A 24,027-nucleotide genomic window follows, 5' to 3' on the forward strand; every position below is an offset into this window, starting at 1 on the left:
CCGGGAACTCGAGAGGTTCGCGAAGGCAAGTCAGTCTGTCTTATTTTCCATTCGGGATTTTCTTTTCGGGGAGTTCGATTTGAGGTACGTGGCAGATCAGGTTTGTGGGTTGTTGTTTTTACGAGCTAATTATTGATTCCCATCATTGTTTGGCGAATTTACCGGGACTATCGAACTAAAGTTGCCTACCATTATAACTGTTACCATACCGTTCATCTACAATGTGTGCTCAAACGAACGCAAGCGGTAAAAGGGATGTTATAAATTCGCTTTGTTACGTTTGAATATATTTTCTTGTACAATCCACCTCTAAGGTTTCCTTGCGTTTCATCGTGCGTCGACTACAATGAATTGAAACGACATGGGTGTCCACATTTCGTAATGTGACAAAGACGTATATTTTGTTCTCAAATGATGACCAAATGACGTTGTTTTATTTTGTCCGTGACAACGCGATGCGAAAATTTGACAGGGTTCAACTCGTGACGATGTCACGTGATGTACAATTTATTAGGGCGTCGTTTTCGCGTTTACATAACAAAATTGGCCGCATGGGGACAGGCTACACCAAACTATTTTTAAAGTAGTGTATAGTATACAATTTTAAACGCAGTGATAATGTACACACTTAAATGTATTATTTGGGGTTCCCATTCTTGTAAGAATAGTCAAACGTAGCAATTTCTCTGTGTCGTTTTATTCAGAAAATTGTGCTTCACACAAAACCTCTACTTCTCAGGCAGAACCTTTGACTTTCACTCATCGTCATTTTGGTACCACTTTTGACATTTTCTTATCAACTGGGTGCAGGTTTACCAAACACCCCCCACCCTGCACCCCACTGTATGTGTGAGTTGTGGATAACCCGTGTTCCTCTGTGCACACAGGATGAGCTCTGTTGAGGTGAACGATGAGAACCGCGGCGTCTGCCCCAGAGGAGGAAAACACAGCAGCACAAGCGGGGACATTTTTGAGCTCGACCAGCCGACCGGGAGGCCGTCCATCCTGCGGCAGACAGAGAACCTCCCCAGCAAGGCTATGCCGAAAGGCGTGAAGGTAACCCTAGCACGCCATCACAAGCCTTCTCTTAACTTTTTTTTTTTACATTCTACTTATCACTAAACCTTTCTATGCTGTTTAGGTTTGTTTCCAGACACCGCGAAGGGATCCAGTTACGAAAAGGATTCTATCTCCTGCAAAGGTGCTTCAAATGACAAGTGTGGATGAGTGCACAAAAGCTCTGGAGTCCCTGAATTTGGACGTTACAATGTATGTGCGTTCACTACATTACAATACGTCTATGGCGCAAAGAACCATTTAAAAGAAAAAAAATGTTCCTCTTCCTTTACAGCACTGTGCCACAAGAGATCTCAAACCAACAAGATGGTCCCGCACAAGGTACTGTAGTATTCTTGTTGTTCTTTAAAAAGGATAATTTTTAGCCTATTTTTTTTAAAGTCTTTTCATGTGAAATGTCTGGCTCTCACTCGTTCTCATTTTGGACTTATCAAATTGGTGCAGCCTGACTGATTACTAATTTGAGTACAAGTAGGAATGTTTCTACCGCAGATTGGGCTTCGGAGCTTTATTTTGCTGTCTTAATGCTAGAACTTATATTCAGGTGGTACTTCTTGACTTAGGCCCTGTGGTGGTCACATTTGTTGCTATAATTTGGGTGCTCACTTGGTTAAAGTTTTTCTTGGATTGGGTTAGCCTTTATTAGTCTCGCAGTGGAGAAATGTACATTTCGCAGAAGCAAAGTGATGAAGGGGAAAGAAAGAAGTTTTTCTGTTGGTTAGCAGCGGCAGTCATACGCGCCAGCGTTCACTCAATTGATAGAAAGCTATCTAGCTAGCTAGCCAGATAGAACTAACTTGGATAGAAAGCTAGCTAACAGATATATAGCTAGGCCTTCACTCAACCCGGAAGTAACTCTGATAGAAAGCTAGCTGGCTAATAGACAGCTAACAGATAGCTAGCTAGGCCTTCACTCAACCCGGAAGTAACTTAACTTGGATCATGTAAATATATGACAATTAAATTACAGTAAAGTCTCGTTATATCGATATTCTCGGGAGTCCGAAAAAATATCGATATAACCGGGACTATCGATATATCCGACCCTGCGCGCATGTAATTTTCTCCTTGCGTTCATAGAAATAGTATCGTAATAAGCGGTACTATCGCTATATATAACCGATATCGATATAACAAGACTTTACTGTAATTAGAAATGACTAAATGTTGAAAGCAAACACCAAGCTGTAGTATCCATTGACGAAAAGTTACTGTCTCACATCTCCTGTCCCACGTAAATCAGCTTCAATTCCAAGCTGCAGACTGTCCAACGACACTGACCTTTCTGCTGAACTAAGCGGAGCTGTGAAAATGCTGCCCATTAAAGGCCCCAAAAAGCACAATCGCCTCAAAGCTGTCCAGCGATGACAGTAAAATGGCATTGATATTCCTCCCAAATTAAAAACAGTGCTGGCATGTTCGGCTGCCGAAAAAGCAGATGTTATATACTCTCATTTTCTTTTCTTTTGCCACAGAATCGACTTCCTATCCTGATGACGATATGCCAATCCAAAGCAAAGGAGTTTATCAGTTAGACTTGGACAACCTGGACGACATCAACCCTTTTGAGGGTTCTAATAAGATGGTTGTCTCCCCTCCGAAGCCTCTTGTTGAAAACCCTTCTCCCAAACAACCACAGAGTAAATGTGAGGAGCCCCAAGATTTGATGTTGGATGAGACTCTGCCGTTCACCCGCTCGGTGGAGAGCTCCCTCGTCAACGTCTCCGCCGAGGTCAGCTCTGCGGAGAGCAGCGTGGTCACGGTGCTGAAGGTCCCGGCCGTGGACCAAGATCCTGACCCCGCTAAGACACCTCCCAGAGGCGACAAAAAGTCTCTGGATTTGGAGGAAGATACGCCCCTTTTAGCAAAAGGCACTTATGACTTTGATTTTGACAGTTGTGATCCTTTTGCAACCGGGGGCTCTAAAATCCAGAATTCCCCAGTCCTGTCGAGCAAGGCAGCAGATAGTGACACCCCCGCGGAGGAATCCCCGATAAAACCTGCAGATGAAGAAGCGATCCAGGAGATCACCGGCCAAGAAGCGATCCAGGAGATCACCGTCCAAGAAGCGATCCATGAGTCACACGCCGATTCGGAGCCGGCGTTCGCAGCCTCGCCCACCGAGGCAGGTCCGATCAAACCGGAGTCCAACTTTGATTGCGGCCAGGTCAAACAGAAACCCCCGCCTAAGAGATTTGGCAGAAAACCACCTGGACACATGTCCAAAGAAGGGACGTCTTCCTCCGACACCAAGGCGGCAGCGGGCGATGCGGACAAGTCGTCGGCCAGCGACGATGCCAGTGCCCCCAAAGCCTTGTATTCTTTTGACCTTGAAAAGTTCGATGACCCCAACTTTAACCCCTTTGGCACAAATTCCAACGTCAGCAACTCTCCTAAGCACAATCTGGACCCCAACCCTGAACACAACACCACACCTGAGACACCTGCTCAGTATGCCAACATCCGAAAAAAATCTCCCCGGAGTTTTTTTGTCTCGCAGTTGACCTTGAAATATGCATCTTTCTTATTTGTAGGGCCAATGAGAGCGCCTCTACTCCGGAAGCCACCGCTGAAGCGCTACAAGAGCAGGTACAGTGAACCGTTGCCTCATTAACGACCATTCTGTGTTATTCCGTCTATAATAATATAATTTTTTCTGTTACTGGTAGAAAGTTGAGGAGTCTGCTTGTTTCAATGAGTGGGATTCACCCAGCAAAGCTGAGAAGGTTGCAGACGATTTAGCCGAACAACAACCGCAGACTAGCCCCTCAAACATTACTGAAATGTTTGTGCCTGGCACTGAGTGTGAGTACATTTTTTTGTATCATTATTTTTTATATACAGTAAAGTCTCGTTACATCGATATTCAAGGGAGTCCGAAAAAATATCGATATAACCGTGACTATCGATATATCCGACCCTGTTTGCATATAATTTTCTCCGTGCGTGCATAGAAATAGTATTGATATAACCGGGACTATCGATATATCGATATAACGAGACTTTACTGTACAGTGATACCTCGGCTTACAAATGCTTTAGTTCACGAACTTTTTGCCTTACGAAATTCGTGAGAAAATAATCTTGCCATACGAACTAGTTTTCGGCGGACGAACCAAACCACACAGCGCCACGGTGGCTGCTGGACTAGTTTTTGGCGGATGAACACCAAACCACACGGTCGAACAGTGCCACGGTGGCTGACGGACTAGTTTTCTACACCCACTTTCTTTGACTGCAGACGTGGTTTGTTATCGAGTGGAGTACTTTTGCCATTATGAGACCGAAAAAAAAAACCACCACAGGGCTCGCCTTAAGCCGGAGAGGACATAAAAGAAAAGGAGATCATCGAAAAACACGAACAAGGTGTGCCTTTGTGTGACTTAGTGTCCCAGTACCAGTATGCTAATTCGGCTATTGCTACGTGTGGCTATGGGTGTTTCTGTGTTGTCTAAGCAACGGTCTCAGGCAATTGATGATGTTAAAAAGCTTCTGTTGATTTGGTTTAACGAAAAGCAGCTAGCAGGGGACAGTGAGTGAGGGTATTATTGCCAAGAAAGCACGGCAACTTCACTCGGATATCATTAACTACATCAACGACAATCACAAAGGTAAATAAAACAACTCTTCTATACAGAAAAGTATTTCTTTAATTACAATACCATAGCACATTATATATAAAATAAGGTACATTTTGTGTCGTTTTAAGGCTTACTAAGTAGAAAATTATGTTTTATGAGGACAAGAGAACGGATTATTCTCATTTTTAATGGTTTCTTATGGGAAATAAATGTTTGGCAGACGAACTTTTCGCCTTACACACACACTATCTGGGAACCAATTAAGTTCGTAAGCCGAGGTATCACTGCATATTGTTAAATCATCTTTTCAACTTGGTATTGCATGTAGCTGCTTTCCAATTAGCATTTTTTTAAATTATTTTTACCACAAATTCATGCTCGCATAAGGAGGACTTTCACTGAAGAAAATGTATACCATAATTTCTGGTTTATGTGGGAGCTGAAATTAAAGAATAAAATGAAAACAAAAATACCAAAAGTTATGAAATGACGTGGAAGGACTTCTTGCTCAAGTTTGGACATAACAGTTTTTGGATTCTCATTGTATGTTTGTGCAGGAATTGTGTGAGTTATTCTTTATTTTTTGTTATCACATATGAAATATTTTTTTAGTTCAAGCTGGCTCAATTATTTCTTTTAATTCTTCCTTAGTCATGTGCAACAACTTTGAGGGGCAAATCGACTACCTCGAACAGTTTGGCTCAAGCAGCGTGAGTGATTTAATAAATCTGTCAGCAATCTTACACAATTTCCCAATGTTTTATTTGTTGAAATATTTCACTTTTTTTTTTTTTATGCAATCAGTTCAAGGAGTCAGCACTGCGCAAACAGTCCTTGTACCTAAAGTTCGACCCCCTGTTGAGGGACAGCCCGAAAAAATGTGGAGGCGCTCCTGGGTTTCTATCACAGGCTCCTTACCCTACTTCTCTGGCTTCACGGTATGAATATTAACAAAGGGGCAAATTATGTCATGTTTTAAAATCTCAACTGTGGCATTTTGTTCTAATTTAAGGTTTGAAACCCTACCGATGGCTGAAGACTCTACTACAGCTCCCGTGAGTCACCACTTGTTTCATCAGTCCGCCCATCACCAATTGTTGGTTGTAAAGAACATTTAAAATGGATTTTTTTTTTTTCCTTTTTCATTGACTCGTGGTGACTGGGGACATGAAATCAAATGCTTACCGTGTTTTTGTTGACCTGTCCTGCAGACCCCCCAAATGCTGGAGAGCCTCATTCCAGCCTTCTCGCAGCCTGCAAACACAGAAGATATCATTGACGTGCTCAAGTACAGTCAGAAAGACATGGATGCAGCCGTTGCTAAAATCCAGGCTGAGGTATGACCTTACTTCGGATAATATGTTTCTCCTACTGCCGCTTTGTGAATGCCCATCACCTCCTTGTGTCGTTTTGTTATGTCCAACTGTCTCTCGGGGGGCCGGGGGAATAATAACAAAAATTATTTAAGCGCCTTTTTCAAAAATCTCAAGGTCACTTTACAGTCACAGGATAAGTTTTTCTGTGAGTGAGCAGCGGCAGCCACGTGCGCCAACGTTCACTCAACCTGGAAGTAACTCAAATAGATAGCTATTAGTGATATAGCTATATATATATATATATATATATATATATATATATATATATATATATATATATATTGCTAATAGATAGCTAGCTTTCTATCTATATATGAGTTACTTCTATTAGCAATATAGCTAGCTATATTGCTAATAGATGGCTAGCTATATCGCTAATAGATAACGAGCTTTCTATGTATTTGAGTTACTGCTATCTATTAGCAATATAGCTAGATAATAGATCGCTATCTATATCGCTGATAGATGGATTGCTATGTAGCTCAGATACCTAGCTATACCGATAATAGATAGCTATCTATATAGCTAATAGATAGCTAGCTTTCTATCTGAGTTACTTATATACTAGCGATATAGCTAGCTATATTGCTCATAGATAACTAGCTTTCTCATAGATAACTAGCTTTCTATCTATTTGAGTTACTTCTGTCTATTAGCGATATAGCCAGCTATCTATTATCTAGCTAGTGGCTTGTTCTGTAGTCACAAAGGGACATAAGTCTTCTTGTGCCGGTCCCAAGCCTGGATAAATACAGAGGGTTGTGTCAGGAAGGGCATCAGAAATAAAAGCTTGGCAAAACAAACATGCGGATCAAACCTCTAAAGATGGAGGACACTGATTTGCAGTGACGACCTCTTCAAGGGAAAAGCCGAAAGGAAAAGATCTATTATCTAGCTATACCACTAATAGCTAGCTAGCTATATAGCTAATATATAGCTAGCATTCTATCAATTTGTGTTCCTTCTATCTATTAGCGACACACCTTGCTAATAGATAGCTAGCTATATGGCTAATAGATAGCTAGCTTCCTATTTGAGTTGCTTCTATCTGTTAGCAATATGGCCAGCTAATAGCTAGCTAGCTATATAGCTAATAGATGGCTAGCTTTCTGTCTATTTGTTACTTCTTTCTATTAGCAATATAGCTAGACATCTATGCTAAAGTAAACTTGTCTTTTTCGACAGGCCAAGACAAAAGAGGATCAACTGTGCGCAAAGTACGACCAGTTACATGGCGATGGTCAGGAAATGAGGTAGGGGGGGGGGGTGCACATTTTTCATGACATAGCACTGTTTATAAATAAAAGCTGAGATTTGCCCTTTTCTAACAGGAAAATAATTGCAGAATTCGAGCTCCTCATTGCGAAAATGATGGGTGAGTTTTCAAATAAATTGCACATGATCGAGCATTGTGGCTAAAAAAAATGTACGTCTCTCTACGGCTGTCGTTCAGCGGACCAAGAAAAGGAACGCGAGGTATCGCAGACTAAGCTCAACGAGGTCCTGTTGGAAAAAGAGCAGGTCTCCAGTGACCTCAACGCCATGGAGAGATCGCTCTCGGATCTTTTTAGACGACTGGAAAAGTACAAGGAAATCATCGAGGGTTACAAAAAGGTAAAAATCGCTTTCTTGGTTGAATAACATCAACCAAGCGTCTGTGCCATGTGACATTGGATCAATCGCGTTTCCGTTTGCAGAATGAGGAAACCCTAAAGGCTTGTGCTCAGGACTACCTGGATAGGATCAAGAAGGACGAGAAGCGCTACCAAACCCTGAAAGCCCACGCCGAGGAAAAAATTAGCCAGTAAAAAAAAAAAAAAACAATCAAAAGATTGCGTCGTTAGTGAGAGTCAATCTAAACGAATCTTCCCTCGCTCACCTCAACGCTTGATCTCTCCCAATAGAGCCAATGAGGAAATTGCTGAGGTGCGCTCCAAAAACAAGGCAGAAGTGTCGGCGCTGCAAGTCCAGCTGCGGCGCGAGCAGATGAAAGTGCACTCGCTGGAGAAGAACCTGGATCAGAAGGTGAATATACTCAAACATGTTTGAATCGATGACACAGACTTGGCCAAAATGTATTGATTACATTTTTACTTATTGAAATTTTTTCTATTGAATTTTGAAGCATTCGCCCACCTTTACCTTCATACATTATGATGAAGTCAGTGATCGTGTTGATTTGTCATGGATTGTGATACCTTGGTTTACGAACTTAATTGGTTCCCAGTGTGTATCCCCAAAAATAATTTCCCATAGGAAACCATTAAAATAAGAATAATCCGTTCCCAGGTCCCCCTTTCTAATTTTCTAAGCCTTAAAACTACACAAAATATACTTTATTTTATGTATAATAAATGTGCTATGGTATTATAATTAAAGTACAGTAAAGTCTCCTTATATCGATATTCAAGGGAGTCTGAAAAAATATCGATATAACCGGGACTATCGATATATCCGACCCTGTTTGCATGTAATTTTCTCCGTGCGTGCATAGAAATAGTATCGATATAACCGGGACTATCGATATATCCGATATCGATATAACGAGACTTTACTGTATGTATTTTTTTTTTTTTTTTTTTTTAGTAAAAAATGCTTATTTCATTTCGTAGGTGAAGGAGGCTGAAGAGCTGACCAAACTATGTGATGAGCTCATCAGCAACGTCCAAAAGGGTTGATTTGACTGCACTTGTACATATTTCATTGTCTGTTCGCTTCTGGTCTTATCACTTTCATTCTTGTTTCGGTACATTTTGTTCTTTTGTCAATGTTTTTACAATACTGTAAAATATAAATAAAGATGATTAACTTGTTCAAACTATGCTGTTTTTTTTGTGTGTGTGAATCCGTAAGAATTATAGTACACCGTCTGCTTGTAATGTACATATAGTCTGCTTGTAATGTACAGAAAGAGGCACCAGAAGGGAGCATTTGCCTACATTCGTTTTCAATTTCAGGTTTTTACACTACCTGAGAGTAAAATACTTTGTATTCTACCTAGCAGAGACATATATATTTTTTAAACTGATTCTGGATGTCTTAATATATAGGCGACACACTTTTGTAAAACAATAAGGGTCAGAAATTGTTTTTTTTCCCAGCCTATTTCTTGTCATTGACCACACTGCCCCTTATTTGCTATCTCGCTAGCTATCTCACTAGCTACCTATTAGCTATCTAGCTAGCTATCTATTGACTAGGTAGCTAGCTTTCTATATATTTGAGTTACTTCCAGGTTGAGCGAATGCTGGCGCAAAACGTATCCCGTGACTGTAAAGTGACCTTTAGTTTTGAAAGGCGCTTAGAAATGAAATGAAATGAATGAAAAGTATTATTATCTGGTGCAATTTGGCCAAGCCTCATCATGCCTCCCAAACTGCTGGGGCACCAGCACATGCAGGCTTCTAAAGCAAGCATTTTATAATACATTTCATTTACTCCTTATTGTTGGTTATTTTTATTTTATTTCACTGGGACGGTGCACATTAATCAAGGCAACATAAAACATCAAACGATGTTAAATGATGTACGTATTATAAATGCGCCGGAATTAGCATAAATGCTAGTTTTCCGAAGTAGCCCTTAAAATACGAGCACAGTGAGACCAATAAAACGTTCAACAATAACGGAAATAAAAACCAAATAGGTCACGAAAAAAAGTTATTTGACGAGTTAAGGTTACCAACTAATGTAACTGTACATGTTACGTTTCAGAAATCATAAATCGGGACATTTTCATACTCGCGACTCTGGTACATGTTAAATGTGAGCGTGTAAGTGAAAATTAGAAGTAAACAAAACATAAAATGCTCTTATATATATATATATTCAATTAGTGTAAACATTTGTTTAGTTTTTTTTTACATTTCCTTTTGTTTCACCTTAGAAATTATAACTATCTGTATTGTGTCAATAGTTGCTTTACCAAGTGAACATTGTGGTCAAAGTCGGGAGTCTCCCGACCAAATCGTAAGATTTTACATATATGACTGTATCGGAGACCTAACCATGTTCCTACATTTATTCAAATGTCAATTTTAAAACAACATTTGAAACACCTGTGGCCAGGGGGGGTGTGAATCCTCTCCGTCGTCGTCCTCGTGCAAAACCCCCGGATAAAAGCTAAACCAAGCAGGTCCACAATGCGGCCCTTCTTCTTCTGGGAGTCATCGCAAAGTCTGCTCACTTCCCTCCCACAGTGGGACAATGTGCTTCCATAACACTGAAAGGAAATTGTCGCTCCAAAAGGGGACATTAATTAAAATTGCTTAAATGAGAAAAGGGCCGTTGGTCGTCTCGTTGGGGTCGACTGTAAAATAAAAAGTGAGGGACGAAAAAGAAAAGTGTATGCCATCACCAATCAAGATACACGCCCGCCAACAGACGTTCTCAGAGTATTAGGCTATTATTTAAATTGTACCTTTTAAATATTTCGTCTGTGTATTTGTAATTAATGTTGTCAGTGTTTGGGGGGCGTGTTTGCGCAGGTGGGTAAATTACTTCCGGGTTGAGTGAATGCTGGTACGTTTGGGTTCCGCTGCTCATCAGCAGAATTTTTTTGTTCTTATCCTGTGACTTTAAAGTGTCTTTGAGAGGTTTGAAAGGCGCTTATAAATTTAACGTATTATTGTTATTACAGTGGCGGGCCGGTCATGTCACTCTTACCTACGTCTGAATCAATCAGCTGCGAGTGTGGTGTGATGTTACTACATGTCCACTAGAGGGTGACCGTGAACAGGAAATAACTTGTGACTTGAAGAAATTTAAGAAATACTACTGTCATTAAACTGCTTGCATTTGTACTATGAAGGTGTGGATTAATAATAACCTCACACAATAGCAATATTATTTGCTATTTTTGCTAGCTTCAGAGGTGTCCAATCTTAATGATGTCCATGTATTCTTCAAAAGTCCTTCTTGAAAATGGCTTTAACAGCGGTGTAGATTTACACTCAACCATGGTTTACTTCGAATGCCCAGAGGTTATATAAACGCATGCTCATTAAAACTTCCTGTCCAACAATGTAAATCGGTCCGACATGAAACACTAAAGGAAGCAGTCTGGTCCTCGTTTTAAATAAACATTTTAGATGTATACCATTTGTAAACCAATATAACTGCGATTTGCTTTACCAGTAACAAAAATACTAAACAAGGTACTTTTTAACCTGTCACATACTGTTATCACTAGCGGCTAGTGATACTATGATTGGCTAGTGACGAGCCATTCATGTGACGAGCCAATCATAGTTTGCGACTCGTACTCTGATTGGTTAAAGGACAACCGACACCACTTTTTTTGTTTCCTAACTGACATCAGAAAAACGTTGTATAACATCTAAAATACCCAAAACACACAGGATGATATTTTTGGTCAAATGCAAAATACCAATAAAAATGATTTAAAGTGTCCAAAAACGACTTCAAATTGAACCCGGAAGCGGCCAGTTACAGAAGGTCCCGCCCACTTGTTTGTGATGTCACGCAAAGACGTCTTGCCTTGCTCGAGTCACAGACAAAGGCAGCAGATGGCGCCAAAGCTCCGTTGGAAATGGGCTAATTTGTGTTTTCCTTCTAATTTCCCCATCAACACGAAGTGTAAAAACCAAACAAAGTATCGCAAAATGCATTGTGTGTCCTTTTCTCGGTCAGGGGCCTTCCTTCCGTGACGTGACGTCAGGAATCGTCACCAACTCAAAAACAAGACTTTCTGAATATTGCAGAACTGATTGTGAAGGTGTACAGGTCGATTTCTGACCCTGGTAACAAATGATGTCTGAAATGTGATTGGTTAAATGCTTAAATACGATAACACACATCTGGAAGCAGCACAACAGGGTAAAAGCAATGAAAGGAAGATGAAAGACAATTTGGAATTATTTAGTAAGAATTCATGGACAAAATATAATCCACGTTAGTCTGTGATTCAGATATTTTTAGGCCAGCAGAGAAGGCCTTGTAGGCTCTGATGGCCCACAACCGGTAAATTAAGCATAGTCAATCTCTTTTTATCCACGTCATTGGCAGCCATTTTGTTTTACACTCCCACTTACCGTTCACTGAAAATGACGTCAAGATTGGGCAGACTTCACAGTTCCCAAAATCACACAAAGTTCATGATCATCACAGCTCACCTGTTGACAGGGTTGGGTTATGCGGCATTTGTAAACTTGACTTTAGCGTACATGAGCGTACTAGATGTTTTTAACAGTATGCTCAATACTGCGCTCAACATGGAAACGCAAACATACTCGGTCACACTTGAAATACCCACAAACACATAACATGTTTTGTTCATTTAATCAAATCACCAAATGAGATGATTTCATAAGAGAGAAAATTTGGGCTTGTCAGAAATAGAACTATTTGCATACACCATTAACTAAATCAACTACATGTGAATAAACTGCTTTTCAAATACTGTATACTAAACACAACAACACAACGAATACTTACAATTACATGACTGGAAATGCAAAAATGTCTGACACAGAAAATAAAACTTTTTTTGATACATAAAAAAATCAAAATAAATTAAGTATTCATGACTCGGTTTGATTCAAAATGAACGGAGCTTCACAAACTGTTATTGGTTGAGAACGCAAACTAACGGTAGCAATTTGGCTAAAAAAATCACACCTCCTTTTATGTAACACTCCGCTAATCCCTTGCAGTCTTGGACAACGATGGTACAGTTTGCCAAACACTTCACTAAGTACACATTAGAAATAATAAATTTATTATTTACCTTTTTTTTTTGCCTTAGCAAAAATATTCCTCAGTTTTGATTGACACTTAGCTATCGAACTTGACCTTTAGGGTTAGTTAGCACCATGTGCTAAAATTGAGCAGGTCACCTGCCAAGTCACACTTGCAACGAAAAAAGTTTATATATGAGAGCTTAATGTAGAATTATTGATGGCGTTATGTCCTCATATTGAGGAGCAACAGACATTTTTTTTAAAGCCACAAATTATTTTTGTGATCTCCAATGATCATCTCAACGATGACATATCAAGTGACATTGGTTACTCGTCCTCAAAACTGACTGAGGGAAGTGTTTAACTGTTAATAGAGTATTTGTCTAACCGCGTCAATCAACTAAGTATTATTACCCTCCATTTTGATTCGGACTTGTTATATTTTTGGATTGTGCTGTTGTACCGAATATTTTGTCTACTTCATATAATTAAAAACAAGATAGTGGTCAGCACTCTAAAACACAAAGCGTCTTTGAGGGAAAAAAAGGACAACCTGAGTAGGGGACATGTCAAGCCCTTTTGTACACCTCCAGTACCATTTTTGCAACAGCTGAGGAACCAGAAGGTGAAACGGGAGCTGCGGCCATTTTGTAGCAAACGAGACCTTTTTTTTTTCATGAGGTCGCAACAGCTGCATTCACACTCCCACCAACCACGACTCTTAGTCCTTTTTAAATTAAGTACACAGGGCAGAGACTGGCGGCTCTTTAGTGGCGTGAGAGTCTGACGATTTCGACACACAGAGAAAATAATAGTGACAGCACCAAATGTCATCATGTTGTCTTATGACTGGCCAATTTGGGGTTGTCCCCTCCCCACGTCATGACAACGTCCCACCATGAAGCATTTTGTTGTGTTTTTTAAAAATTCCTTTTATGTTCCGCTAACACTGGAAATGAATGTGTTGATGCTGATGAACTTTCCCGTCCACGTGGGAGTGTGTGTGCGTGTGAATGTCAGTGTAAATTTTGGGATATATCTTCGCCGACATGCCAGCGCCTCCCTGGTTGAGAAGTAGTTGCTGCTGTTGTGCCAGATACTCCTCGTAGTTCAGCGAACTCACGCAGTCTTTATCCGGGCTGGACGATCCGGACGACGGAGCGGTGCAGCTGCGTTCCCGCTCGCGACACGGCGGGACCCGGTGGGGGATGGTGGCTGCGGGGGTGCCGGGAGGGGGGCACTGCTTTCGACTCTGGCAGAACCAGAGTAGAACGGTGCCGAAAATGAAGACGATCCCGGCGGGGAGGCCGATGATGACGGGCCAGGGAAGGGAGCTGGAGGCTGCCGGAAAGACGGGCATGATGGGGGGCTTGGTGTCTATAAAAGAAGCCATCACAAAGAAAATGTTTCTTATTCAACAATAAAGTGGTTTAACACAGTTATTTGCAGCCAAAAGTATCTTTATTCAAATAACTTTTTGGATAAATCGTCCTCCATGAAGCGTCTCCAGCTGGTCCCTAATGCTGCTGCTCGACTCATGACTGGTACTCAGAAGAGGGAGCATATAACTCTGGCATCCCTTCACTGATTCTCTATACAGTGATACCTTGGCTTACGAACGCCTTGGCTAACGAACCTTTCAGCTTACGAACGTTAAATTCACGAGAATTTAACCGTGGGAAAGTGTGTATCCCAAAAAATAATTTCCCATAGGAAACCATTAAAATGAGAATAATCCGTTCCAAGGTCCCATAAAACATAATTTTCTACTTTCTAATTTTCTAATCCTTAAAACTACACAAAATATACCTTATTTTATGTATAATAAATGTGCTATGTTATTATAATTAAAGAAATAAACTGTACAGTATAATACTGTGGTTTAATTGACCTTTGTGATGGTCGTTGATGGCTTGATGGAATGGAGTGGCGGGTTTCTTCAGCATTAAACGCTTGATGAGGAAGGTGCTTTCTCTGCGCAAATTTTACCTTGTTCCTCATAAATTATGTTCTGTTTAGCTGGGTTGATAGCTTTTTGCATCAATTGTACAGGTGGCTTGTGCGGGTTATTTGTGGAGCGTGACTGATGGGATATTTTAACCTTGCAGTCTACACTCTGCTTTGTTGAACTATCAAAGTTGAAATGAGTCCACATTTCACTGTTTTCTATCCATTTTATCACTCTCTCTCTGTCGTCTGCCTGTCTCTTTAATCTTTAAACCACTCGCCCACACTGCTGCGTTCTTGACCAATCACGTGGCTTTAACCGAAGACTGGGGGCGGGGAATATAGGACAAAAAAAAGTCGGCTGCCATATTCTTTTTTGGAGAACAGTCTCACTCCCTGTCTGTCTGTAACCCTCACCCCCCTCACTGCTGCGTTCTTGACCAATCACGTGGCTTTAACCAAAGACTGGGGGCGGGGAATAGAGGACAAACACAGTCGGCTGCCATTTTCTTGTTTTAACGGGCTCGTTCGCGAACGACACATCACACATTGTGGCAGCTCCGTGTGTAACCCGAAAAATAGTTCGTATGCCAAGGTAAAATTTTCATAAATTTAAAGTTCGTAAACCGAAAAGTTCGTAAGCCGACCACCGTTCGTAAATCGAGGTATTACTGTACTTCATTGAGTAAAGAATTGCTCCAAAGAAGCATTTCCGGGCTCTCACCTGGCAGCACCGTGAGGAAGGCGCTGCGGAAGCTGTATCCCATGGTGTTGGCACCTAAGCAGATGTACATGCCGGCGTCGTCCTCCTTAGCGCGGGTAATGAGCAGCTTGTTGAGGTAGGAGCCGTCGGGTCGCGACCACACCTCCCCCGTGGGCAGCACCACAAAATGGTGGTCTCCCACTTCAATGGTGGAGTTGTAGCGGCTCTCCTCGTTCGTCTCCACGCGCTTCAGCCATTGGATAACCGGTTTGACGTCGCTCCTCACTTTGCACTGGAACGACGTGGTGGCCCCGTAGTCCACTGTCGTGTTGAGAGGGTGAGTGCCGGTTAAAACGGGTTTGGAGTTGGTCCTCTCTGGAGATAGCGGAAATAGAGAGACGTTTTTACCGCGGCGGCGCTTGCTATCCGCGCGTGAGCCTCAGGCTTACACGACTCTTAACAGACAGGGAGGATGGAGAAGCACATGTAACACCATAAGCATGATTAGTTTCCTCTCTTTCTCTGCTCCTGGTTGTACAGTGCTAGCAGCTGGCCTTTAATCAGATCCAGATAGGGTGGAGGGCTTTTGAGTCAAAGTGGCTTTTGTACCCGCCTCCGAGTCCTCCGAGCAAGCACCATGGGACAAGGCCTCGCTCTCTCCCGCCTGCTTCCTCAATGTGCTTCTCATAGACGTGATTAAACGCATACATCCAGCATGGGGCAAAGATGTGATCACAAGTCAGGATTGGATATAGTACATCAGAGAATGTATCAAACGGTAGAGTCCTTCCGCTGTGTAAAAAAAAAAAAAAAAAAAGAAAATCGGAACTGCCATTACAGCAATTATGAGCATGAAGCACTCGTGTATTCAGTTTATGTACATATTTGCCCTAACTAACTCACTAACCAACTAACTAATTAACTAACTAAATAACTACTCAACTAACCAACAGACTCACCAACAAGCTAAATAGATAGATAGATAGATAGATAGATAGATAGATAGATAGATAGATAGATAGATAGATAGATAGATAGATAGATAGATAGATAGATAGATAGATAGATAACTGCGACGCAGGCGTCACGTTTTTCGGGTGGGTTTGGCACATCTTGAAAAAATAAACTGTGGATAAAGGAATTTGTTTTCTATTTTGGAGTGGAACCGCCCACTTTCTCTCATCTCAAACTGAGAATGGGATCTTCCCATTGAGTTACATTGACTTCCATGTCATGTTGAAGTGCTTAATGGGCGCTTTGCACATCTGTAATTATTCTGTCAACATGTCCCCATATAAGGATGTTTATTCTGCAGGGAGAACATCGAACGTTTCAAGCACAAATCAGAATGACGTTCGGTAATAAATATAATATGTTACTCGACAATTTGTTCATTCACTGGTGCAAACCGTGAAACCTTTGCGCACTAAAAGGAGGTGTGATATCATCACAAATTTGTCAGGTTGCAACAAAAAAATAATTTTAATAATATACAGTGTTGGCTTATGAACTTAATTGGTTTCCAGACAGAGTGTGTAAGGCGAAAAGTGTCTATACCAAAACATAATTTCCAATACGAAACCATTAAAATGAGAATAATCCGTTCACAGGTCCTCATAAAACATAATTTTCTACTTTCTCATTTTCTAACCCTTAAAACGACACATAATATACCTTATTTTATGTATAATAAATTTGCTATGGTATTATAATTAAAGAAATAAACTGTACTGTATAATAAAGTGGTTTTATTTACCTTTGTGATGGTCGATGGTTTGATGGAATGGAGTGACCGGAATGGAATGATCCCTTGTCGGTGCTTTCTCTGTGATAATTTTATCAAGTTCCTCATCAATTGTGTTCTGTTTAGCTGGGTTGATAGCTTTTTGCATCAACTGTACAGATGGCTTGTGCGGGTTATTTGTGCGGCCTGATAATGGGATATTTTAACCTTGCAGTCTACACTCTGCCTTTGAACTATCAAAGTTGAAACAAGTCCAAATTTGACTGTTTTCTATCCATTTTCTCACCATTTCACTTTTGTTTTTTGTTTCAAGCTCTGTCGTCTCCCTTACGTGCGTGTGTGTGTGTGTGTGTGTGTGTGTGTTTTCTCTCACTCTCTCGCTGTTGTCTGCTGGTCTCTTTAATGTTTAACTCCCCACCTCACTGCTGCATTCTTGACCAATCACGTGGCTTTAACCGAAGGCGCCATTTTGTTTTTGGGAGAACGGCCTCAATCTCTCTCTGTCTGTAACCCCCACATCCTCACTTCTGCATTCTCGACCAATTACGTGGCTTTAACATAAGACTGGGGGCAGGGAATAGAGGACAAAACAGTCAGCCACCATGTTCTTGTTAGGAGAACGGGCTCGTTCGCGAACAACACATCACTCATTGTGGCAGCTCCGTGTGTATCCCGAAAAATAGTTCGTATGCCAAGGTAAAATTTTCATAAATTTAACGTTCGTAAACCGAAAAGTTCGTAAGCCAAGGGGTTTGTAAACCAAGGTATCACTGTATATTTAATCACGTTTCCTGCAATACTCACGTATAACCTCCACCTTATAGGTCGCGTTGATTTCCCCCGCTTGATTGGACACCCTGCAGGTGTATCTGCCGCTGTGCGCAGGCGTCAGGTTCTTCAAAGTGAGGGTCCACCTGTTCTGTCGGCCCTCGCCGACCTCCCGCTCGGTCAGCGGCTGGTCGTCCTTCAGCCATACAATGTCGGGCCTCGGCATCCCGCTGGCCGTGCATTTGAGGCGCACCGAACTGCCCACCGGTCGGGCGATCACCCTCTTTCTCATTTTAGCGGGCTGGGTAAAGCGGGGGCGCACTAATGACCACAAAATAAAAGGAATTTCTCATTTTTCCAATGGATCCTGTCATTGCAATTGGTGACTTGGGATGGTACGAGACTTACCGAGCTTTTCCGTCAAGCCGTCGGAACCCTGCGCTGAATGTGCGTCATCGAGCACGGTGAATCCGGTCCTAGCAGAGTCATCTGGTGAAACAACAAGAAGGCATTGAATGAAAGTACAGAATATGGGTGAGTTTGATTTGGTGATTGGAGAGAGTCAACTAGCAGTCAACTTTTCAGTCAATGGTGTCACTCAAAAAGCACGTTTTCGACGCCATTTCTGAAAATTTGCCATTTCTAGACTGTGAAGGATTTGGAAGAAATAGGATGCATTTTTTCATGAACATACTTCCAGGAGAGACAGCTGAGTGGAGCTCAGTGGAGTTTATGTCACTGACTGATGTCATGCAGTTAAGACATAGCTTACGGTAAGTAGAATGACTTGAAACCCGATCGCTCGTTTTTTCGATACGTATGGACCTTTGAAATTAGGTGGTGATGACTTAAAATGAGAGGGGAGGAGCGTCAATGATCTTAATCTGAAATCGAAGCTATTTTGAATAACTTTCGGTCCTGTGTTTTGCTTGGAGAAAACTACTTAGCTTTAAAACTGCCAGTTTCAGTCCACTCCACAGATGTTGATTAAGATTTTGATCTTGGGTCATTCAAATGCCACTTTGGAAATGTTCAATGTTTTGTTCTGAACTTTGAGGCCGATTCAAGGTCTTGCTCATTAATGCCTTCAAGCAGTGGTCCCCAACCTTTTTTTGCGCCACGAACCGGTTTAATGTCAGACAATATTTTCACGGACCGGCGGATAAATACACCAAAATAAGACGTTTGTTTTTTCCCTCATTTTGCTAGGTTACGGTGGGCTAATTTGAGCGGTATGTATCACGTGACCTAGACAAGCGTTTTGACATACGTCAAGAGTAAGTCATAGATGGATGTAATCTGGTAATTTTTCATTTTATGTAAATTATTTATTCTTTCTGCGCGGCCCGCTACCAAATGACCCACAGACCGGTACCGGTCCACGACCCGGGGGTTGGGGACCTCTGCCTTAAAGGACAACCGACACCATTTTTTTGTTTCCTAACTGACATCAGAAAAACACTTCAAAATGGTGCCGCAAGAGTGTCGGCCTTTACAGCAGCTCTGGTATTTTGTTTTTCTACTTCTTCCTTTCCTTTCCTCTTACTTTCATCACTTTGCTGCTGTGAAATGTAAATTTCTCCACTGCAAAACTAATAAAGGCTAATCCAATCCAATCCAAATCAGCCCCAGAACATAACAAGAGACTCCTCCCATCTTTCCACAGTCGGTCCGCTTTTCATTTGTATGCTTTATTTTTGCATCAGAAGACAGAGAGAATTTGTGACTTGGCAAAATGCTGCAGTTTTGCATCATCTTGCCGCACAAACATTTCCGACGTTGCTTTGCCACATGTTGAAATTGTTTAGATACAGTTTGGCACGCTGCACTACCTTGCGAGGTTCCACTGGGTCAGGTAAAGAGAGCAGATGTGACTTCTAACCCCCCCCTTACTCCCTCCTCGTTCCTCCATCCCTTGAAACCCTGAAAGCTCCGGAGGGTTCTAGGTACAAACCCTCCTTTGTTTGTCCCCGGCAGCACCAGGCCTTCGCCATGATGTCACGGCTATTTGAAGGGCCCTCAACTGGCCAACTATAATAAGCCATTCCTTTAAAAAACATTCTGCACTAGAAGAAATCTCCCTCTGTTGCTCACGTAGACGCTCGACATTCCTCCGGTTCCTGAACCTCCCAATACAAACACACCACGGTCCCTCATTGGGGGTTTCTTCTGACCCCCCCGGACTCAATTTCCTTTCAGCGTTTTGGCAAATTTTCGGAAACAACGGTGACCTTCTTGCACGGTTTGTCGCTAACCATGCCATTATTGTCTTGATTCAATGATCAGAATCAGAATCAGAATACCTTTTTTCGTCCCACAATGGGGAAATGATGCAGGCAGAAGTGGGGTAGGCTATGACATGGCTCCACATTCAAAGTTATTTTAGCAAAGATTGGATTGGATTAGCCTTTATTAGTCTCGCAGTGGAGAAATTTACATTTCACAGCAGCAAAAACAAATGTTGAAAGTAAACACGAGGCTGTAGCATCCATTGACGAAATAAACACGAGGCTGTAGCATCCATTGACGAAAGAGATTGTCTCACTGCCCCATGTAAATCCGCTTGAATTCCAAGCCGTGACAGTGATGAAAGTAAGAGTCAAAGAAAGGAAGAAATAGAAACAAGACAGGACATGCTGGAAAGGTAGCCACTCTCGCGGTGCCATCTTGAAGTAAAAACAAAAACTAAAGAACAAATAATGTGACACAAGACAAAATACATGGACAGTCATTCAATCTTAAGCACTTTCTGCACCCTTTTTGTTGTATAAAGCAGTTTTCGATGAAACAGGAGCGGATCAAAGCATCCTTTTCACCAGTGGATCAGGAATGTCATGGTGAAATGCGCACATCTGCCACAAGGTAAATGTTGAAGGCAAATACAAAGCTGCAACATCCATTGACGAAAGAGATTGTCTTACATCTCCTGTCCCATGTAAATCCGCTTTAATTCCAAGCTGCAGACAGTTCCACATATACTCCTTTCTTGAATAGAAGCTGTAACTTTAATTTACGGAGCCGACAAATAGGTTTACACGCCAAGTCTTAGTTAATATGTGAAAGTCCAGGAGTCATGAATCAAGAACACGAGTACACGTACTGGAAGAAAAAAAAGCTTAAAATGCAATCCAGCCGAAATGCTTGCATGCTCTTGTTACAGTATTTTGGGGCGGGAGGGTGGGGGGGCTGAAGGGTTGGGGGGCCTGACGCCATCCGCTCCCACTTCATTCACAAATTCAGCTACAGGAAACAGGTCCATGGCCTCCTGTGCCAGCTGAATCACAGGAAAAAGCCCGAATGATTTGAGGCCACAATGAGCTCCAGATGTTGATGGCGACAATATAGTGTAAGGGGGGAAAGTTCATCACTCTCCGCTTCCTTAGGTGATCGGAGACACGCAGGAGACGCTGTTTAGCCTGAAATCATCACCCCAGGCCGGAACAGAAAATAGGAATGCTATCAGCTCGCAATTATTCCTAAGTTTATTGCTAATAAAATCCAAACATAAACATGACGGTTCGATGTTTATGTGTCTTCCTGGAGGTTGCTGCAGGCATGGCTCGAGCCTGGAAGGGGGAAGCCTGGAAGTGATGGGGGCCAGTTGTCAGGAGACCACCCTAAACAGGCCTAAACAGCCAGCTGGAGGGATTGAGGAGGCGCCATGTTGCACCGACTGACCAGATTCTTCAGATAGCTTTAGGGGAGGACAGGCTGTCCGCGGCAGATGGGGAAAGGACCCACCTCGCCACCCTCCAACCCCGCCGTTCACGTCTCCCCTCAAAAATGCAAAATGATGAGCCTACCTACAGTATTTTTGGGTACCCAAGCATGATTTTGACGCATGATCGCTTGGATGTTTTTTTTTGTTTTAAGTCATCAAAGCAGCCGTTTGGATTTGATTAGTAATTTTATCCTGTGATGATAGAAAAACTGATACATTGGCCACTGACTTGGGCAACCTCAAAAAAAAAAATCTTCCAAATCAAATGGCAACCTCAAAAAAAAAAATCTTCCAAATCAAATGTTTCAGAACAGAATCAGAACAAAAACCACAAGACAAGCGGTGGTGTACGTCTTGACTCAACCGTGGATTACTTCGAATGCAAACGTATGCGCACAACAACTTCCTGTCGGACACGAAACACTAAACAAAGCAGGTGTTCCTTGTTCAAATAAACATTTTAAATATATATCATTTGTAAACCAATGTAACTATGCGAATGTAACCAAAATACTAAATAAGGTACTTTTTAACTTGTCACAATAACAACAAAAGTATCGTTGAAGACGATTGTGGTGTATTAACCTCAACAGTTATATACAGGTTGTTTGGACGCACAGGCTTGCCGTACCTAGCGTTTGTCATCTACTGCGCAATGGCGTAAATGTCCTCATTCTCTCTTCCCATGTCGGCTGATGCAACAAGTCACGGTCAATACAGTTTAGTAAAGATAACGCGTGTGTCTGCATAAAATGCCACAACGATCGACGTGTGCATTCAGATAAAGGGGGTGTGGAAAGGTAGGCCGGCTGGGGCGCTGTTTGGTCGTGTGCTCCGGTGTTCTTCCGCCGAAGATTACTCCGCCAGCCGTGGTGGGGCGGGCGCTCCGTGTGTATCCCGAAAAGTAGTGCATAATCTTAGATTTAATTTTCATAAATTTAACGTTCGTAAACCGAAAATTTTGTAAGGCAAAAAATTATATATATATATATATATATATATATATATATATATATATATATATATATATATATATATATAAAATTAAAAAACATCAAACAAATGACTAATAGACATCTTGATATATGACTACTCTTTTTTTAAGTACCATATGGTGTAGATAAAGCGCTATAAAAGTGCATAGACGCCACTGGGCTATCCTCTGAAGATTAGTGCACCACTAGAAAGCATCTATATTTAAACTGGGAAGGTGGCAATCAAATGTAAAAAAAGAACAACAACAACAACAACAACACAAAAAAAAAGCTAAAAATTATAGCGGGCCGACCAGAGAGAACTTCAAATAGGCTTAAAATGCCACCCCGCTGGTGTTGTGTGAGCCATTCTAGAATAAGCCCCACTTAAAAGTGTTTGGAAGAAAAAACTCTGAATGGCCTTGATGTGATGACGGAAGAACCGGCAACTTTGATGATATGTGGCGTCGCGCGAATGCACATCCAACCTTGGCATTAAAGCTGGCTGTATGCCTCCACCACAACCTTTCATTTTAGCACAATCAGCAGACACCCCTTTGAACTCTTGACTGGAAATAAAATGCATCCACACTATTCACAGCCGCTTTATTATATTAAAGCAACTTTTTGTCGCGCTTCTATGTCTGCCTGATTATGGTTCTTCTTCTAAGGCGAGCGACAGTGAACATTCTCTGGCCCTAATTAGGCATCTTAGAGTAATTAGACTAAACATAGCCTTCACGCTCAGCTTCGCTCATTCATCAAGCTCCCTCTCCGAGCTCAAGAGGAAATACGCCCGCTGCACGCGGACACACACACAAACAGACACAAAAGGTTGTTAGCGGCCACATTTTTACCCCTTCTGGCTCATTCATAAACAGTGTGACAGTCTGAAAACCAAGCCGCCCATTTGCACGGACTGTGAGTAGCCTACGGAGGAGGAAACGCTCCAGATCCGCTTTGATTCATCAAGGATGAAGTAGTATGAAATAATAACCTTGGCCGCTGTTGACTTTGGACAATGACAGGTAGCGGCTGCAACACAGTCAACCAGGTAAAGGATTCGCCACTAAACCTCTTTAAATCCACTTGCTTTCGACCATCTCAAGGGGGCTAATAGGGGTTGGAGGGTCGTCGTCTTTCAAAGTATGATTCAATAGCATTTTCATATTTACAATCAGAAAAAAAAAAAAAGATGTGGACCTTTGCTTTTTTGAGTGTCATTGGCAAGCCCAACAAAACTGTGGTTGTACCATTTGCAACGTACCATCCCCCCAAAAAATTATTACATCCGACATAGCGGTTGCGCCTTCTCAGCAGCACGAATATACCAGCACTGCTTTTGATTTGGGACGTAAGTCGGTGCCATCGCTGGACAGCTCTGGGGCGATTGTGCTTTTTTTCCGCCTGTAATGGGCAGCATTTTCACAGCCCC

General features: G+C 41.9%; 2 protein-coding genes across 3 annotated transcripts in view; one reads left to right on the top strand and one right to left on the bottom strand.

The window, feature by feature from the left end:
• The first annotated feature begins 8 nt into the window (after positions 1 to 8).
• tacc3 (transforming, acidic coiled-coil containing protein 3) lies at positions 9 to 8,852 on the top strand. 2 transcript variants are annotated; one of them, XM_089004532.1, is made up of 17 exons: positions 9 to 84; positions 888 to 1,056; positions 1,142 to 1,269; positions 1,352 to 1,398; positions 2,553 to 3,528; positions 3,612 to 3,666; positions 3,747 to 3,882; positions 5,310 to 5,368; positions 5,463 to 5,596; positions 5,671 to 5,713; positions 5,870 to 5,995; positions 7,220 to 7,287; positions 7,366 to 7,409; positions 7,488 to 7,648; positions 7,732 to 7,838; positions 7,939 to 8,059; positions 8,647 to 8,852. In XM_089004532.1, exons 2-17 carry the CDS (start codon positions 889 to 891, stop codon positions 8,710 to 8,712), a joined length of 2,439 nt encoding a protein of 812 aa, XP_088860658.1. In that variant the 5' UTR covers positions 9 to 84; position 888; the 3' UTR covers positions 8,713 to 8,852. The 2 variants fall into 2 exon arrangements, with proteins under 2 accessions (XP_088860658.1, XP_088860659.1); XM_089004533.1 differs by having other exon boundaries at positions 28 to 100.
• A 3,466-nt stretch (positions 8,853 to 12,318) lies between these two features.
• Positions 12,319 to 24,027, bottom strand: part of LOC148893473 (fibroblast growth factor receptor-like 1) — a 40,525-nt gene continuing 28,816 nt past the window's right edge. The window contains exons 4-7 of the mRNA XM_089005036.1: positions 18,306 to 18,386; positions 17,934 to 18,218; positions 15,407 to 15,760; positions 12,319 to 14,112 (exon numbers count right to left, since the gene is read on the bottom strand). Of these exons, the coding sequence (XP_088861162.1) occupies positions 13,679 to 14,112; positions 15,407 to 15,760; positions 17,934 to 18,218; positions 18,306 to 18,386 (1,154 nt within the window). The 3' untranslated portion in view covers positions 12,319 to 13,678. The remainder of the gene's footprint in view (positions 14,113 to 15,406; positions 15,761 to 17,933; positions 18,219 to 18,305; positions 18,387 to 24,027) is intronic.

This window comes from Hippocampus bargibanti, linkage group LG09, assembly GCF_051943395.1.
Source record: "Hippocampus bargibanti isolate YZ-2025 linkage group LG09, ASM5194339v1, whole genome shotgun sequence".
Taxonomy (NCBI): Eukaryota; Metazoa; Chordata; class Actinopteri; order Syngnathiformes; family Syngnathidae; genus Hippocampus; species Hippocampus bargibanti.